At 35.7% G+C, this 21,453-nt stretch overlaps 1 protein-coding gene across 2 annotated transcripts; it reads right to left on the bottom strand.

The window, feature by feature from the left end:
- Positions 1–1,595: 1,595 nt before the first annotated feature.
- Positions 1,596–21,027, bottom strand: LOC134697355 (uncharacterized). 2 transcript variants are annotated; one of them, XM_063559583.1, is made up of 7 exons: positions 20,533–21,027; positions 8,715–8,770; positions 7,452–7,499; positions 5,554–6,911; positions 4,647–4,721; positions 3,581–3,651; positions 1,596–1,804 (listed from the first exon to the last, which is right to left on the bottom strand). In XM_063559583.1, exons 1-7 carry the CDS (start codon positions 20,760–20,762, stop codon positions 1,669–1,671), a joined length of 1,974 nt encoding a protein of 657 aa, XP_063415653.1. In that variant the 5' UTR covers positions 20,763–21,027; the 3' UTR covers positions 1,596–1,668. The 2 variants fall into 2 exon arrangements, with proteins under 2 accessions (XP_063415653.1, XP_063415662.1); XM_063559592.1 differs by lacking the exon at positions 20,533–21,027 and adding an exon at positions 10,018–10,225.
- Between the last annotated feature and the right edge of the window lie 426 nt (positions 21,028–21,453).

Raw genomic sequence — 21,453 nt, 5'->3', positions numbered from 1 at the left:
TATACAATAGATACATATCAATACAATATTACATTACAGCCAGCCAGACAGGCTTACGATGCACTGACAAATTAAAAAAAAAAGTTAAAAATTTTGAAAAATAGATAACACATAGTTTTGGACGAATATCTAAATTATTAGAAAATTCAACAGTTCAAGTAAAATAGTTAACGTAAGGGTACCCAAATTGCACCGAGTACCCAAATTGCACCTATTTAGAAACAATAGCAACGATAATCTTACAAGATTTCCTAGAGACTAAACTATTTGTGTTTTTATGATTTGATACTATGGACTCTTTCAACATAGGTAAACATATTTAGATATACACGAAACGTTCACAGTATTTATCAACAGATTGACTGTTTGCTAAAAAAGCCAAATGTACGAAAACGTCACCATGCGAAGTCACTAAAACGTCATCTTTTTAAAATTAGCAAATACAATATATCATGAGTATCCATTTCGTAAAATATGAAGAGTAAGCATGGACTATTATCCAATTGTTCAAAATATTTGAAGAAATTAAACAAAAGCTCGGTTATTAGACTTTTGACGATGTGAATTTCAGCATGGATGCAATTTGGGTACTCCTCATTACAGAATCATGGATAGTATGGAGGTTGATTCAAACCCATTTTTTTATGACTCAATATGAATTAAAAATTAAACTGGTGAGCCTATACAATGAAGAAGGATAGGGCCACAAAATACACAGTATGGACATTTTTTTCTTGATCATAAAAAAACGTAGGTGAAAAAACTGTCAAAATAGGTGCAATTTGGGTACCGTCACATTAAATAATTTCTCTTCTGATACGATCACAGTCCAAGATAAAGTTCGCTATACTTTTGTTGTTGCTATAACAGTCGGAAGCTCTCGGACATTTAGATTACTTGCATCGAAAATGAACGAGTTGTGAGATAATAATTTAAATGGTCATTTGCCTAAATCATCGCTTTTTTTTCGTGGTCACGTAACAATCTTTGAAAATGAAAGTCAAATTGCAGAAATCAATGGGTCACTGTGAAAATTGTTTAAATATGGAAAAATAAAGGGTGGCAGGAAGGTGAAACTTGACATAAATGAAGTGATAAATGAAAAATGAACAAATTGATACCCGATTTATATAATTCCAAGTCCGTTAGTTGGCACCAGAAGCGACGAAGCAGCGCATTAGTTTTGACGGGCAAATATCCTCTTTTTGGTATGGGACGTGCTCTGACGTCCCACGGCCCCACCTTGTCTGGCAAAACCGCCTTTGGACGTCAGAGTAATCTCTGACTAGTGTGTCTCCTTCTCATCAATTTCAGTATGACATTTGGATGGGTTTTCCAAAAAATAAAAACAAAATGATTGACGTGCGAGGCTTGGAAGTCTGGCTAAACACATAGGAAATTGCCATTCTATCCCCCCCAAAAAAAAACATGTAATCAAGACTAAATCCAATGGAGTTAAAGTAATGACGTCATTAACAATGGCACAGCCAGTGGTATTTTTTTTCTAGCACAAAAAATAAAGTCATTGGCATGCATTAAATACACTGTATGCAGTACAAGCTTTCATTCCTTGAATAATATAAAAACATTTAAAACAAATAATAAAACAAATTTAATTCAATAATAAAAACTGTAACAACCATTCAACAAACAATAAAGCACACCGGCTTAAGCGTTCCATATATACTTATAATCGCTTGCCCAGTCCCTATTTTTCATACTAGAACGTGTATTGTAAAATCTAGAAAATGCTTCTCTTAGTTTCTTTTTGGAGTCTTTATCTGGATTACCAGAGAGCCGTACTCTATAATAAAAGAAAACAATGTATTATTCATGGTTAAATCAGATGTATTTGTTTTTAAATCTGTTTGAAAATGGCAAGGTTTAAATGTCATTTTGAAGACTGTAATAGATGTGTTACACCTCCGTTTGATTACGCTATCTATCTTCACTTTACTCTATGGATAAGTAAAAAGAACCAGTATTTTACTGATTTCTATGCACATTACTCTTTGGATAAGAAAACAGCCAGTATGTTACTGATTGTGTATCCAAAAATAAACTTCACCAGATACTGAAATCTAACATTTAAAAAAACAATAGATGAACGATTCATTTCAATCATTAGAACAGCATTGCAAATACTGGATACCATCTAGCATGCCAGTCCGTCAGAAACATTATGAATTAAGTATGACGACGCTTAAGTCGGAATTGTTATCATTTATATATATATTTTACTTTAGATTAGAAAATTTTCAGGTTCTTTGTACCGAGTTCGTTCTGTTGCAGAATTCAAAGAAAACTTCTTTTAAAAACGTATAATTTTCAAAACATTACTGCTCATATGGATGCACCTCTAAACACAAGTCGTTATCCTAATATCCTCTTATCAGTAATTTTGTTTGGAGTAAAATGGCTGACTTGATTGTTTAAGTATTCATGATGACTGCTGTCATTGATACTTATTGCAATGGTATGTGAAAAATCACAATGATACAAAGACGACAACAATAAGACGAGGCACAAATACATAACGATTACATGTACATCGCTTCACAGAAGAAAACATGACTTCATGCAGAATTAGACATGCAATACGTTTACATACACAAGCAATACATGACAGTTAAACATTAATTAGTATAGTTAATAACACTACTTAATACAAGAGTCATTAAGGATGACAGAACTAAAAAGTCGGATGATATTGTTTGATAAATTAGACGTGGACAATGATTATGTTTTATATCAGAATTATCTCCCGTTTACCAGACGAGACTTACGTGTGTTAAGTCCTATATTTCAGTAATGTAAGCGTAATGTTTCTCTTTTGTACACCCCAATAGACACTTACAATGATGTTCAGAAGGTTAGCAAAGCAAGACAGTACTAAATGTCCATTATGAGACGATTACAGAGCAATGTAAGTGAAGAAAAAACCATAATCTACTGTATAATTATATACTTAAATGCATGCGTATTTAAAAAAGAGACTGAATTAGTAAGCGTTTCAATCCACATACTTCCCCAAAGGTTTCTTCTTGTCAGATTCGCGTTTTATTTCAACTTCAATACTAGACACAGACATTTCAAGAGAAGTTAGTCTGTCCAGTTCAACTTCAACACCAGGCACAGACATTTCAAGAGAAGTTAGCCTGTCCAATGAGTTGAGGCGTTTATGACGGTATTGATACAATTGTTATTAAAAGTTTGATATACAATTCTTTAGCCAGCAAAATTAATACACATGTTTTATTATAAAGTGATTCCTATCTCAATACACATATTGAATGCGTGCTAAAAGTGTATCTTGTTTCAACATTCAACATAAAATAGTTTAGAACAAATATAAATGCAAAATATTTGTATGCCAGTTATGTGTATAAATATTAATTCAAATAAACACAATGAATGGCAAAAAGAAACCAAACATCGACACATATAGGTGTTGACCTAGAGCGGAAAAGCACAATTAAATTTCTAAATTTGACAATAACAAGCAGCTTTCTATGGCTAACTTAGTGCTTTTATAATGCCAAAACATGTTTATTAGAAGCTTGATATAGATAATACCTACCCCGAATTACTTCCCTCCGTAGCTTTAAGCGATTGGTTACGTAACCACTGACCAGAACTCTGGTAATTGTCCTGTTGTAATTGATAAAATGATAAAAATAAACAAACATATCATGCAGATAACTTAAATTGTCTCATATTGTTGTAATTAATAGTTTTTGTGTTGTCTTCAAGATTTTACAGCACTAAGTTTATACCGCTTCTGTAGAACTATCTGTCACGGCCGGAACTATCGGCCTCTAAATTATTATCAACTCGATATTCAGAACTTCGCAACTGACATGATTTATAACAATATCTTTTTAAATTGTCCGTTCAAGTTTTTCAGCACTCAGTCCTAACCGCTTCCGCGCTTCATACAAAATGTACCTCGGTCATCGCTTTTACAATAAATTTACAAGAAGAAGCATTCAGTTTTTAAATAAACTGCAATCAAACTGCTGATGGGGAGAGTTTACATTATTCGGCTTTGAGCGTTTTTCTTGAAAGCAAATCAAGAAAAAAACATGTATTTTATTAAGTGTCGTATTCATTTTACAAAACCAGACATTTACAATTTGAAGTGGCTATATGAACACATTCTCGTTCCTTTTAATGTAAGATTTTAAAGAAAATGGGCGAAGATATAATCAAAAGAATCTACCGTTAATATCAGATTTATTTTCTAACTTTCAAAGTATGTAGAATCTTTTTTACGTTTAAACTAAAAAGTAGGTATCATAAATAATTTTTTGTTATTTTAAAAAGGGTTTTGATCTGAGTTCTTATTTGTAGGGTTATATGGAAATTAATGACACAAAAGTCAATAAAACAGTTCGACAATACTTAATAACACTTAATATTCAAAATATCTACAAACTATACATCGAATCTAAAGTAATTTTAGTATATGAAATTAGATAGGTGATCTCCTGCAGCATGTCAGTTCCTGCTGAACTATTTCAAATTTAAAAGGTACTTTATATGTACATGTATAGTCATATAGTGTTACATTCATCTTATTGTGTATATGTATCTTTCTTCTCAATATAACTTTGATCATATGAATAAAATATTTGACTACTTACCAACATGTACGATGGTAGCCCTTTTAATGCTTCGGGTGTTTTGATTTGTTCTTTAAATGGTGGTCCTCCTAATGTCTTCAATACAAAACAAAAATAGGTATTACATTAATTCGTCTCAAGTGTCGGTTATTCGAAAAATTGATACATAAAATACAAGAAAAGAAACCTCCTAAATATATTTATTACTACTTAGAGCAACACACTCCCTCCCTCTCACCCTTTCTATGATATGTCAGATATAGAAAATAAATTATTCATAACAAGAAAATGATAATTTTATAAAGTTTCCCAATTTTAAAATAAGTAAGCATAAAACCGCTACATCTTCATTTCAAATTTAGTACTTTTTGTGTCACGATTCATACTGTGATTATGAATTAGTATTTAATGATTCGGACAATAACATGTTCATGGGATATGAGTATGAACTTTGTAATAGACCGCTAAGCGGGGTTATTAAAGTGATAATTGACAAGAAAGACATGTCATCGTCTCACAGTCGACCCTGGAGCCTTTTGCTCTTATTTCAAAAGCTAATTGTTTAGGAGAGAAGATTCGAAAACTAAATTCTAATACTTTGTTTGACCATGTTCGAATTTATCATGTTTGGGAGAACTCAAACCTCCTCCTAACCGTGGTCATTGTTTTGATAACAATGATTCCAAAGATAGTTATCAAAAGTTTGACGAAATCTATGTAATTAGGATGTACGATAGTTGAAGTCCTCATTTTTGGTGATATAAGATTTCTTTTATTATCTTTAAAGACAAATTGAGACAAATTTCAAGGTTAAAACACAAGGCCTTTTACGACCAAATCATCACAAATGGTTTGATTTTGATTTGCGTTCTATTTGGAATGGCTCGAATGGGTTTTATCAACGATGGCTTATCCTGTAATTACTTACATGAGGGGGTTGATCTGAATTAATGTTTGTTGATTCTCTATCTACTCCATGTGGAGACTCACGAACTGGAGTTATATTTGGCACATTTTCATAAACATATGTTTTAGATTTTCCACTTTTGTTTTTTAGACTACGATCAACAGCCGGAAGTAGTTCACCTAACGGAAGGTTAACACTTGTATGAGCTCTATAAAAATCCAAATATGGAAATCTTGTTTTATTAAGAAGCTCAGTTTGAGCTAGTCTTTGACTATGTTCTTCACGTATACTCCGAACATTCTTTTTTGACACTGGTCTTTGTGAACTTGTGTTAAATTTAAGTTCTGGACTCGTACAATACAACGGATATTGAGTTCTATCAGTCTGAAGACTTGAATTAGAGCGTACTAAAGTTTTCTGTTGATCATAGAATTCCTTTTGATTATTTATAGCTGTTTTATTCTGCTCGGTTTGATTTTTACCTTCCTTTGCATCCTGAATACTTATTGTCCTCACTGTTAACCGAGTGGATCTAAGTTCACGTATTTTGACCATATCGGCAATATCTCTCTGACTTCCCATTTGTGAATATGTCCTCTCCAATAGTTTTGTAATATTATCTGACGTACCATCTTGGTATCCCGTCTTGTAGTATTTGAATGGACCAGACAGTATATCAGCCCTGTCGGTGTCTAGGTCTTTAACACCTTCGTCTTCAGAGTCCCCATATAACTGGGACCTGAGAGTACTTTGGTGCGTATACGAAAACTTGGTAGGCTTACGAGCTGAGTTGAAAGACTTGAAGTCACTATCAAGATCTAAATATGGCATAGCCCAACCACTTAAGTCTGTCTCCTTATTCCTACAAGTAAATTTCCTGTCTCTATTTAACTTTTCGTCCGCACTAGAAGATTTAGATCCATACCCTTCATCTTCCTCATCATACACCCCATTATCTATTGATTGATATAGTTTGGCACATTTAAGGAGTCGTTTAAGTTTAGATGTATTACCAGGGTTAGTCCATGCACTGTCGTCTTCAGTGCTAACACTTCTACAACGTTTTGTCGGTCGTAATTTCTCGAAATCTTCCGGGATGCTTTGTGACTTTGAGATGATCCCCATATCATCCTTACTTCTGCTCCTAAGAAGTCTTCTTTTGTGATCATTATCTGAAACAGAACTTGACTGAGCAGATTTTACTGCACTTTGATTTCTATTCTTTGTCGGTTTCTGTTCTGTTTCTTTCTTTTCAGTGACAAAGAAGTTTGAATGAAGACTATGTTTCTCAAAAGTTTCGGCATCATAATGTCCAGAACACCGGCGCCTCGGGACATGTCGGAAAACAAAATCTTCAGTAGTAATTCGAAGTTTTCTATCTGAAATGAAACATTATTTCATCAGAATATAATTGAACTCAGCTAGATATATGTAAGTAAGGAATGGAGATTTTTTTTTTTTATTTTTTTTTATTTTTTTTTTTTTTTTAACTATTTTTTTTTAATTTAAATTACAACAGACTTGTTTTCAAATATTATTGTATTCAGCTAAATAACAAACGAAGAAAAAATAAAATAAAGCACAATTTTATAATTCAAATGACAGATTGGATCAATGTCACGTATCGATGTTCCCACCCGTTTAAATATCACAATATATTTTAATTTTCTATCTGCCTTGCACAACATACCTATTATATATATAATATAGTTTTATTTGTGAATTCGTTATCGTTTAGATTTCGCATAAAATATTCGCCACTGAACATTTAGCTTGTAACAAAACAAACTCTCAATGATAGTCATATTAAGTGGGGGGACAATTATGTTGTGAACAATATCTTTCTTCATGGTGTTTTTGCAACTTCATAATAAGCCTACATTTGTCTTAGTCTTGTGTATAATTATATATATATTTACCTTTCTTTGCCTGTATCAGTAATTGTATCTTCACCCATTCAACGACACCTAAAAAAGGGCATATAATTTCAGTTATATCTTTCATAGCTGGTTCTACGTACAACGGAGTTTATACAGACTAGTAGAAGATGTTCATATATCACTAATAAATTTTGAAAAGAGGCAGGTTAAATATAAAAAAAGAAGATGTGGTTTGATTGCCAATGAGACAAAATCTCCACAAGAGACCAAAATGACACAGAAATTAACAACTATAGCTATTAAAAAATGTATCCGCAATGCTTCTTTCATTCCTTTTCAGTCCAACACAATGACAACAAAAAAATGTCCCCCATCAATCTAGATTACCAGCATGTCCTCTTTTAATTCAAAATATTGTCTCGCTACAAGTTCTTTATTTTTTCTCAATACGTTTTGTTTTAACTCCTTTCAAAATACTATAATGATTGTGTGTTTTCGCTCGTTACATGATGGGTACCATCAAAGTCTTGAAGTTCGCTAAAAGTGAACGATATGTTCAAAAGGCCGCATTACATAAGCAATTAAAAGTAAGTTTCTAAATGTTAATATTTCTAACTTTTTTTCTTTTTGTAAAAACATGCTTTTAATTTCCCCTTTTAATATTCATAACGATATAAGTATACAAAGGTGTGTTGGTTTCGTTTCACAGAATTTAATTACTGAGTTATAGCTTCTTGACCTTATGCTCCCGAGTATAATAGTTCCTGTATTAAATATTTAAACATTTTAAACAGAATATTAAAAGATGTAAAAGAATGTTTATTTTCCAAGTGAATAGCAGAACTTGTCATATCAAAATATCTCAAAGTTAACATAAAAAAAAATGTCCAGATTTCCAACAGTGAAATGGCAATAAGTTTTCCAAAATTTAATTAAAATATTTCAAAACCCATTGAAACATAAAATAAACCTTTTCAGTATATCTTTGTTAATGAGTAGTTTTTCTATGGTACTTAACAAATTTTATGGCCTACTACAAACCGGAACGCTTGATCGACCATCAATTAAGAAAAAATGTTACGAGAGTTTTATTTATCAGTCATTTAAATATATAAATAAACATTTTTTTTAATAAAACGATCAAGCGTAAAAATATTAAATATATCTCTGCATGCAGTATACTTTCCTTTACAAAAATACGGAGAGACAAACAGACAAGATTACTGTATACTCAGACGGCTTGATTAATACCAAATTAATGACGATAATACGTTGTATATAATGTACATATATAATGAATACCTTCTCCACTGTCGGGTGTAGTCCAACCACAAAGTTTCTCAAATCTGAAGGTTTTTCTGAAAATGTAGAGAAAAATTATAGAATGGATATATCTCAAAATTTAATGGGTTTACTTTTTATATATAAGATTCAAACGGTCAAGTCAAGTGTCACAAACACAGGCTGGATACTGATTTAAATCTACTATAGTAAAAATAAACTTAAAGTAAGTTGTAAGCAACGGAAAATGGAGAAGGTCTGTTACCGGTAAAACGTTTAATCCCGCTGCAATTGTTTGCATCTGTTCTTAGGCAGGAATCTGATGTTCAGGGGTTGTCGTTTGTTCATGTGGTTCATAAGTGTTTCTAGTTTCTCGTTTTTTAATTAGATTAGATCGTTGGTTTTCCAGTTTGAATGCTTTTACAGTAGTAATTTTGGGGCCCTTTATAGCTTGCTGTTCGGTGTGAGCCTAGACTCCATGTGGAAGACCGTTACTTTACCTGTAATGGTTTACTTTTATAAATTGTGACTTGGATGGAGAGTTGTCTCATTGGCACTCATACCACATCTTCCTAAATCTATAGACTCCTGGTTGAAGACTTATCATTAAGTCTGTTGAATAAATACCAGCAATACGATCGCAATTCCATGGCTGTTTGTGTGTGCATTTGTATATCATTTATTTTCGCAACATGCAATCTTTAAAACATTTAGTATCACAAGTTAGGGTAACATATATATCTACAACTAGATGTGCTGATTTCCGGTTATTCCTTATAATACAATCCTGTTGGAGAAGGTTTTTTGTTTCTTCAAATATTAAATCGGTAAAGTGGTTCAATGTACATTTCCGATTTATTGTAAGAACTGAGATGCGACAGTAAGGGGTGGTACTCTACTACTTTTAAGTAAGATAGATATGATGATTGATTGGTGTTTAATGCTACTTTCAGAACTATAGTGCTATATAGTGGTGGTCATTTTTAATTTGTAGGAAAACTAACAATATAAAAAAGAAGATGTGGTATGATCGCCAATGAGACAACTATCCACAAAAGACCAAAATGACACAGACATTAACAACTATAGGTCACCGTACGGCCTTCAACAATGAGCAAAGCCCATACCGCATAGTCAGCTATAAAAGGCCCCGATAAGACAATGTAAAACAATTCAAACGAGAGGACTAATGTTTTTTTCTTAAAAGTCGCTTAAAATCAACATATCATACACAGAATCTTTAAATCATACAGAAGGAATTTTAACATGTTTAATACTCGACGAATTAAACTAGATAAAGATTTCAAATACAAATATATCTTACCTTCTTCTTCCTTGAGGCATTTTTAAACATTTATATTTCCCCTAATTTATGTAATGAATTATATGAACATAATTGACTTCAATCAAACGATTTCCTTCTTCCAGAATTAATACAAAACAGTTTACTACCACACCTCACATATCAATGAAAATTACTTTGAATTTTTAAAGATCCAACATTAGATCATACTGAAATATGACTAAATCGATATCTGACTTGCCATTCCCGTTCCCGAAATAAATCTCTCATGTTAAAGTACTTGTCAGCATTGTAATCAGATAATCAATTTAAATGTAAACAATACTTCAAGATGACCGTCTTCAGATAAATAAATTTTATTGTTAGTTTTCTATCTTAAATCTCAACTTAACAATATACATTGTGTATTTCACTTTCTGGAATGATTTATAGTACCGAACACTTATAGACACGTTATCAAGTTAAGTATGCAACTTATGCTGTTTTTAGTCAACATCTGGATGTATTGACATAGGTCTAATCCTTCGCTATGTTTGAACAATACGGACTTTTCTACATATTTTGTCCTGATATCAGACATAAGTGTTTGGTAAATAAAAACTCAAATTAAATGTTGATGTTTTAGGAAGTCAGAATAACTTTGATAGAAGGCTGAATATAATATCTTGTTGAAAGATAAAAGATGTGGTATGAGTGTAAATGAGATGAAACTCTCCATCCAAGTCACAATTTGTAAATTTAACCATAATAGATCAATTGTCAAATTCTATAAAACTTTCAAAGAGACAATTTCAATTTTAAATATTGTGAAATATGCCTTGTGTAATCAACACTCCTGGGTCAAGTGTATCATGACAGGACACATAGACCCTACATATTGTATAAACTGAGATGCATATATATGTTCAGAATGTTCAGAATGTTTATAAATCTAATATTTATATTGATATTTACTGTTTGCTTTAAATCAAGTCTTTTAAAGAAAAGACCAAACAGTTTTTTTTTAATTCTGATATGTGACATAGATTGAATTATTGTTGTTCGTAAAATGTTGTTCGTATCCAGGATACATCATGATGTATGTCATGTAACAGGGACATCCGGGATACATCAACACGTATGGCATGTGACAGGGGCATCAGGGATACATCAACACGTCTGTCATGTATTAGGGGCATCCGGGATTCATCAACATGTATGTCATGTGACAGGGACATCCGGGATACATCAACACGTATGTCTTGTAAAAGGGGCATCCAGGATACATCAACATGTTTGTCATGTAACAGGGGCATCCGGGATACATCAACATGAAAGTCATGTAACAGGGGCATCCGGGATACATCAACATGTATGTCATGTAACAGGGACATCCGGGATACATCAACATGTTTGTCATGTAACAGGGGCATCCGGGATACATCAACATGTATGTCATGTAACAGGGGCATCAGGGATACATCAACATGTATGTCATGTAACAGGAGCATCCGGGATACATCAACATGTATGTCATGTGACAGGGGCATTAAGGATACATCAACATGTATGTCATGTGACAGGGGCATTAAGGATACATCAACATGTATGTCATGTGACAGGGGCATCCGGGATACATCAACACGTATGTCATGAAACAGGGGCATCCGGGATACATCGACATGTATGTCATGTGACAGGGGCATCCGGGATACATCGACATGTATGTCATGTAACAGGGCATCCGGGATACATCAACATGAATGTCATGTAACAGGGGCATCCGAGATACATCAACATGTATGTCATGTAACAGGGACATCCGGGATACATCAACATGTTTGTCATGTGACAGGGGCATCCGGGATACATCAACATGTATGTCATGTAACAGGGACATCCGGGACACATCAACATGTATGTCATGTATCATGTATTAGGGGCATCCGGGATACATCAACATGTATGTCATGTAACAGGGGCATCCGGAATACATCAACATGTATGGCATATGACAGGGACATCCGGGATACATCAACATGTATGTCATGTGACAGGGGCATCCGGGAAACATCAACATGTATTTCATATAACAGGGACATCCGGGATACATCATCATGTTTGTCATGTGACAGGGGCATCCGGGATACATCAACATGTATGTCATGTAACAGGGACATCCGGGATACATCAACATGTCTGTCATGTAACAGGGGCATCCGGGATATATCGACACGTATGTCATGTAACAGGGGCATCCGGGATACATCAACATGTATGTCATGTTACAGGGGCATCCGGGATACATCAACATGTATGGCATGTGACAGGGGCATCCGGGATACATCAACATGTATGTCATGTAACAGGGGCATCCGGGATACATCAACATGTATGTCATGTAACAGGGACATCTTGGAAACATCAACATGTATGTCATGTGACAGGGGCATCCGGGATACATCAACACGTATGGCATGTGACAGGGGCATCAGGGATACATCAACACGTCTGTCATGTATTAGGGGCATCCGGGATTCATCAACATGTATGTCATGTGACAGGGACATCCGGGATACATCAACACGTATGTCTTGTAAAATGGGCATCCAGGATACATCAACATGTTTGTCATGTAACAGGGGCATCCGGGATACATCAACATGTATGTCATGTAACAGGGGCATCAGGGATACATCAACATGTATGTCATGTAACAGGAGCATCCGGGATACATCAACATGTATGTCATGTGACAGGGGCATTAAGGATACATCAACATGTATGTCATGTGACAGGGGCATTAAGGTTACATCAACATGTATGTCATGTGACAGGGGCATCCGGGATACATCAACACGTATGTCATGAAACAGGGGCATCCGGGATACATCGACATGTATGTCATGTGACAGGGGCATCCGGGATACATCGACATGTATGTCATGTAACAGGGCATCCGGGATACATCAACATGAATGTCATGTAACAGGGGCATCCGAGATACATCAACATGTATGTCATGTAACAGGGACATCCGGGATACATCAACATGTTTGTCATGTGACAGGGGCATCCGGGATACATCAACATGTATGTCATGTAACAGGGACATCCGGGACACATCAACATGTATGTCATGTATCATGTATTAGGGGCATCCGGGATACATCAACATGTATGTCATGTAACAGGGGCATCCGGAATACATCAACATGTATGGCATATGACAGGGACATCCGGGATACATCAACATGTATGTCATGTGACAGGGGCATCCGGGAAACATCAACATGTATTTCATATAACAGGGACATCCGGGATACATCATCATGTTTGTCATGTGACAGGGGCATCCGGGATACATCAACATGTATGTCATGTAACAGGGACATCCGGGATACATCAACATGTCTGTCATGTAACAGGGGCATCCGGGATATATCGACACGTATGTCATGTAACAGGGGCATCCGGGATACATCAACATGTATGTCATGTTACAGGGGCATCCGGGATACATCAACATGTATGGCATGTGACAGGGGCATCCGGGATACATCAACATGTATGTCATGTAACAGGGGCATCCGGGATACATCAACATGTATGTCATGTAACAGGGACATCTTGGAAACATCAACATGTATGTCATGTGACAGGGGCATCCGGGATACATCAACACGTATGGCATGTGACAGGGGCATCAGGGATACATCAACACGTCTGTCATGTATTAGGGGCATCCGGGATTCATCAACATGTATGTCATGTGACAGGGACATCCGGGATACATCAACACGTATGTCTTGTAAAAGGGGCATCCAGGATACATCAACATGTTTGTCATGTAACAGGGGCATCCGGGATACATCAACATGAAAGTCATGTAACAGGGGCATCCGGGATACATCAACATGTATGTCATGTAACAGGGACATCCGGGATACATCAACATGTTTGTCATGTAACAGGGGCATCCGGGATACATCAACATGTATGTCATGTAACAGGGGCATCAGGGATACATCAACATGTATGTCATGTAACAGGAGCATCCGGGATACATCAACATGTATGTCATGTGACAGGGGCATTAAGGATACATCAACATGTATGTCATGTGACAGGGGCATTAAGGATACATCAACATGTATGTCATGTGACAGGGGCATCCGGGATACATCAACACGTATGTCATGAAACAGGGGCATCCGGGATACATCGACATGTATGTCATGTGACAGGGGCATCCGGGATACATCGACATGTATGTCATGTAACAGGGCATCCGGGATACATCAACATGTATGTCATGTAACAGGGGCATCCGAGATACATCAACATGTATGTCATGTAACAGGGACATCCGGGATACATCAACATGTTTGTCATGTGACAGGGGCATCCGGGATACATCAACATGTATGTCATGTAACAGGGACATCCGGGATACATCAACATGTATGTCATGTATCATGTATTAGGGGCATCCGGGATACATCAACATGTATGTCATGTAACAGGGGCATCCGGAATACATCAACATGTATGGCATATGACAGGGACATCCGGGATACATCAACATGTATGTCATGTGACAGGGGCATCCGGGAAACATCAACATGTATTTCATATAACAGGGACATCCGGGATACATCATCATGTTTGTCATGTGACAGGGGCATCCGGGATACATCAACATGTATGTCATGTAACAGGGACATCCGGGATACATCAACATGTTTGTCATGTAACAGGGGCATCCGGGATACATCGACACGTATGTCATGTAACAGGGGCATCCGGGATACATCAACATGTATGTCATGTTACAGGGGCATCCGGGATACATCAACATGTATGGCATGTGACAGGGGCATCCGGGATACATCAACATGTATGTCATGTAACAGGGGCATCCGGGATACATCAACATGTATGTCATGTAACAGGGACATCTTGGAAACATCAACATGTATGTCATGTGACAGGGGCATCCGGGATACATCAGCATGTATGGCATGTAACAGGGGCATCCGGGATACATCAACATGTATGTCATGTAACAGGGACATCCGGGATATATCAACATGTATGTCATGTGACAGGGGCATATGTGATACATCAACATGTATGTCATGTAACAGGGGCATCCGGGATACATCAACACGTATGTCATGTGACAGGGGCATCCTGGATACATCAACATCAACATGTATGTCATGTGACAGGGACATCCGGGATACATCAACATGTATGTCATTTAACAGGGGCATCCGGGATACATCAACACGTATGTCATGTAACAGGGACATCCGGGATACATCAACATGTATGTCATGTAACAGGGGCATCCGGGATACATCAACATGTATGTCATGTTACAGGGGCATCCGGGATACATCAACATGTATGTCATGTGACAGGGACATCCGGGATACATCAACATGTATGTCATTTAACAGGGGCATCCGGGATACATCAACACGTATGTCATGTAACAGGGGCATCCGGGATACATCAACATGTATGTCATGTAACAGGGGCATCCGGGATACATCAACACGTATGTCATGTGACAGGGGCATCCGGGATACATCAACACGTATGTCATGTGACAGGGGCATCCGGGATACATCAACACGTATGCCATGTAACAGGGGCATCCGGGATACATCAACATGTATGGCAATTAACAGGGGCATCCGGGATACATCAACATGTATGTCATGTGACAGGGGCATCCGGGATACATCAACATGCATGGCATGTAACAGGGGCATCCGGGATACATCAACATGTATGTCACGTAGCAGGGACATCCGGGATACATCAACATGTATGTCATGTAACAGGGCCATCCGGGATACATCAACATGTATGTCATGTAACAGGGACATCCGGGATACATCAACATGTATGTCATGTAACAGGGGCATCCGGGATACATCAACACGTATGTCATGTGACAGGGGCATCCGGGATACATCAACATGTTTGTCATGTAACAGGGCTATCCGGGATTCATCAACATGTATGTCATGTGACAGGGGCATCCGGGATACATCAACATGTATGGCATGTAACAGGGGCATCCGGGATACATCAACACGTATGTCATGTAACAGGGGCATCCGGGATACATCGACATGTATGTCATGTAACAGGGGCATCCGGGAAACATCAACATGTTTGTCATGTGACAGGGAGATCCGGGATACATCAACATGTATGTCATTTAACAGGGGCATCCGGGATACATCAACACGTATGTCATGTAACAGGGGCATCCGGGATACATCAACATGTATGTCATGTAACAGGGGCATCCGGGATACATCAACACGTATGTCATGTGACAGGGGCATCCGGGATACATCAACACGTATGTCATGTGACAGGGGCATCCGGGATACATCAACACGTATGTCATGTAACAGGGGCATCCGGGATACATCAACATGTATGTCATGTAACAGTGGCATCCGGGATACATCGACATGTATGTCATGTGACAGGGGCATCCGGGATACATCAACACGTATGTCATGTGACAGGGACATCCGGGATACATCAACATGTATGTCATGTAACAGGGGCATCCGGGATACATCAACATGTATGTCATGTGACAGGGGCATCCGGGATACATCAACATGTATTTCAAGTAACAGGGGCATCCGGGATACATCAACATGTATGGCATGTAACAGGGGCATCCGGGATACATCAACATGTATTTCAAGTAACAGGGGCAACCGGGATAACATTTGGAACATTTGAACTACAGCAAAGTTTAATGGTAAAATGGTTAGGGAGATACATTTTGCATTGCAATCGACCACTTGCAGATCTTTCACGTACTAGTTGAATGTGTTCTTATCGTGCAGAGAGCATGGCAAGGGTCGAAAGACGGCCAAAATTTACCATATATCTATGCCTGTGTGTGATATATGAAGAAACAAAGTAAGTCGTAAAGTGTAAACATAACTTTGACAAATGACAATTGAGGTTCACCTTGTTTGGTTAAGATTAAAAGGAGATCTTCAATAAAGTCTGATAAATAACAAAGATCTCTTAAATCTTAAAGTTTTATAAACTTAATTTGATATGAAACTTAATAAAACTTTTTGATAAGAGATGGTTTATTGTTAAATATAACAAATCACTACATCTAATGTTTATCACCTGTGTACCTTTAAACAAATGATATTCAATAAAAAAAAGTTTTATTAAATTGTATATTCAATTATGTAAAGTCTTACGTGCTAAAGCCTATTTAGAAAAAAAAAATATTATCCAGGACATACTTTCTTTAACAAAAGAAAAAAGGGAATTTAAAAAAAAAATCACCGAAAAAAAAGGACAAGCGTGAATACCAAGTTTATGAGACAAAACCAAACCGATTCTGTTAACATGGAATTCAAAATTAATATTTAAAATGATCAACGTCATATCGCTGAAACTACTATTCCATCATACTCAGGCAGAGTGTTCTTTCTGGGAATGTCAAAGTAAGAAAATGTTTTGCCTCCAACGAACAAAGGAATGCTGCACACACAGGAGTTCTGAATACATGGGCATTTTGAATTCTAAATGATAATAATGCAATAATAAAATGGTTAAATGTCACGTTCGTATATTGACCAGTAGACTTAAATATTCAAGAGATATTTGTATGGTATCTTTTCCATTGTATATATTATGTTATTTTTCCCCTGCTTATTTCATTTCTTTGGAGATTTTATTAACAAACCGTACTGTAGACTTCTTTTAATCGACGAAACATGACTAAAACAATATATATATCTATTGATTCTTATCATTAGGTTGCTGTCTTATAGACATATACCCCCACATCTTTTTTCCATTCATAAAAGAATAATGTCATTTGTCATTTGTGACCTAAATACTATATAAACTAAATAACTAATTATAAGTGCATGTCTTCGTACTTGAAGAAGTGACATAGTTATGTCAAATTTAATTGAATTTTAATTAAAGTTATTGCATGTTTTACAATTGTACATTTAAATGATAGGCAGTTTATCAGATCACAAGGTGAATAAAGGTTTAGAACTGGCTGGGATCAAATGGTTAATAAGATTTAATATGACTACAGTTATACATTAATAATCTGGTTAAGAAGACTAACTATAATCTACACAACTTCAAAACACACAAATCTTAATCATATAATCATACAAAGATTAACCTTCAACATTTGATGTTTTAATGAATGATTCACAATTGAAAGCTAAAATAAAATGTAAGTGACCTAAGAAATAAGTGAATAAACAAGAGTTGACTATACAATATTGGTTTGACTCATTGTTGAAGGAAGGTTACCCATACTTGCGTACACCCACATCATTTAAACTCGGGTTGCAGTCATGCCAGATCTTTTTTTATTTTTTTTTATATATGACACCTCTTGGTTATAAGAAAACTGGGGGTAAATTAATTTAAAATATATATAAAAAAAAAGGAAGATGCAATATGATTGCCAAAGTGACAACCTTTCACAAGACATAGATATTAGCAACCATATATCACCATACGGTCTTCAACCATGAGCAAAGCCCATACCGCATAGTTAGCTATAAAAGGCTCCGAAATGGAAAATGTAAAACAATTCAAACGAGAAAACTAATGGCCAAATTCATGTACAAATAAATGCACATAATCAAATATATGTAACACAGCACCAGACGACAACCACTGAACTACATGCTTCTGACTTGAGACAGGCACATACATACATTATATGGCAGGGTTAAACATGTTAGCGGGATCCCAACCCTCCCCCTAATAAACCTGGGACAATGGTGTAAAAAGTAAAATCACAGAAAAATACTGTACTCAGGGGAAATCAAATCGGAAAGTCCCTTATCACATGGCAAAATAAAATGACAAAACACATAAAAAACGGCTGGACAAGAACTGTCATATTCCTGACTTGGTATAGACATTTTCAAATGTAGAAAATGTTGGATTAAACCTGTAACAGCACAACTTAAGAATGAACAACCAAAATCAGTTAGAAAAGGCTTAATTAACTCATCAGATGGATACAAATAGAAATACATCTCTATAACACAGAGTGGACGTTGCTGGGTACTTGTACATCTCAACAACAACAAAAAAAAGTACAGATATGAGAGTACACGCCTTTACTGACAGCTAGATCAAAGCCAATAACAACTATTAAAAAAAATACATCTATGATTCATTTTTAAATCAGTATACATCCAACATGTTAAACTACATTTCAAGAACCATATACTGCCCAGTCGTTTTGCTTGATTCATCATCCCAAAGGCCATAAATCAGCGAAAGCGCAATCAACGTTATTCTTTTGAATAAAACACATTTCACCATTGCCAGTAATCAACGGGAAAAAATTGACAACTTTACTATTTGAATTTTGACAATAGGACGTATTGACGGACATGAAGAAACACTATTTATGCTTAGGTGATGGTGTGGCGGGTGTATAAAAATAAAATTATATGTATGGGAATTGTCTCATCAAAAGGATTACAAAATTTGTTTATTACTTCAACACTTAAAGATAGAGAGATCTAAGGTTGCCACGATAATAGTTTAATATGAACTAAAGTGGCCAAAAATGGGACAAAGAACAGATATATTCAATATCTTTTAATTTAAGACAGAGGTGTAAAACAATTATTTCGTCTCAAGTTACAAATTTCTACTTTAAAACTTCTGAAAGAATTTATTATACTTCTTTTACACAAAGATAATTAAAACAAGTGAATCTGTGAGCTACTAATGAAACCCTGTCCCGTCAAAATTGTATGGTAAACAGGAAGTTCTGAAAACATATCTCACAGTATTGCTGACTCATATAAAACCTAAAACAAAATTTCACAGATCCTTGTAATGTAGTTCCTGAGATAAATGTGACGACAAATACTCATGGGACGAATGACGTACTGACGGACTGACGGACTGACGGACTGACAGAGAATGAAAGCCAGGGATGTATATTAAGGTGAATGTAAGGGAGCCAGGTGGATGAGTCCTCTGACAAATATCGTCAATGCATACACATTTGAAACTTTCCGTCTCCAAACGTATACAGTTAAAATAAGAAGAAGTGTTAGAGAAAACACATCTTGTGCAAATCAGTTTAATTTGAGAGAAGCCCATATATCAAAGTGACACTCATAGAAACTCAGCCTCTGACTGTATATGTTCTATTATGAAAAAAAATGTATAAACTTGGAATTATTTTCCTTTAGCAGGCTAATTGTGTATGTTGTACAGAAACGAGGACAAAGTGAGTGAAAAATATTTCGAATATGTTGACTAGCATATCACGGGTAGTTTATATTCCAAGAAGGAAGAAATATAGCGACTTTAAATATTTTCGAAACGTTTGAAAAGCAGTGGTCGGGTGAACATTTTGATACATAATCCCTACGACACTTTCTATTCCAATATAATACTTCAGAGAAGAACTAGATATAAACATACACACCACTAAAAACATATGTTAGTAACACATTTAATTTAAGTATCTTTTACCTTTGCTGTGTCGCCTGGAACGCCCTTTCTCTGGGAAAATTAAAGCACAATTTGTCGCCACGAACTGATTTTTCCCTCTGAATTGAATAAACACTTCTCTCAGGGTTAAGAGTCTTTTCTCGATGGAGAGATATCGGGATACGATCTTTATTGTCTCTTTGCATTTGTATTCCACCGAACGACGACTCTCTCCTTATACCAAAACAAAAACGATCTTGAAATTTTGACATTTCTATTCTATTTCAATTTCCATTTTCACGGTCCGATTTCCCATATAATATCACTCATATTAAAGTTATAGTTTCATTCACTAATTATGTTACTGAATTTCGAGGCGAGAAACATATGATAGTAGTTTGTCTTTATGACCGCTACCCGTTGTTCGAAGTAATTGATGTTACGATTAATTCTTTAGTGTATATGTTAAAAAGAGGTATTTAATCATGGTGTCCTACACATCCACTGTGCAGTTCCGTGACGATAATTCTATAGTAAATACCATGTAATGTACGTATGATAAACCTTGAGCATTTAAAATATTAAGCATGGTTTCAATGAAACCAAAATAGAAATTAATTCTTCCTGTTGAATCTTACTGTTGACTAAAACATTTAATCTATGTACATTTAAAATATTCAAGAGTCTCAAATGCATCGAGATATTATAATAGTGCGTCGGGTTAAACGCTTTCAATAGCTTTTGTGTTATATTAGAGACTAAAAGTTAAAATACAATGACAAGTTATATACAGTTAAAATTGTTTGTCGAGTGTTCCAGTGCAAATCTAATATCCAATTTCCTTCACCATATATATCAGTTAAATATAAAGTTTATTCCTATTTAAAAGATCCCATTATCTACAATAAGTCTTTAGGTACAAACATCCCAATGTAATACATGTTAGTTGTTCCCCATTCACAG

This window comes from Mytilus trossulus, chromosome 1 (assembly GCF_036588685.1).
Source record: "Mytilus trossulus isolate FHL-02 chromosome 1, PNRI_Mtr1.1.1.hap1, whole genome shotgun sequence".
In the NCBI taxonomy this organism is placed as follows: domain Eukaryota; kingdom Metazoa; phylum Mollusca; class Bivalvia; order Mytilida; family Mytilidae; genus Mytilus; species Mytilus trossulus.
The sequence above is the reverse complement of the archived record's forward strand: the minus strand, read 5'-3'. Positions and strand labels throughout refer to the sequence as shown.

Coding starts and splice junctions, on each gene's coding strand:
- LOC134697355 (XM_063559583.1), bottom strand. CDS start 20,762: ATGTCAAAATTTCAAGATCGTTTTTGTTTTGGTATAAGGAGAGAGTCG. Junction 3,652..4,646: donor GGCTACCATCGTACATGTTG/GTAAGTAGTCAA, acceptor CAATTACAACAG/GACAATTACCAGAGTTCTGG. Junction 1,805..3,580: donor ACGGAGGGAAGTAATTCGGG/GTAGGTATTATC, acceptor CTTTTATTATAG/AGTACGGCTCTCTGGTAATC.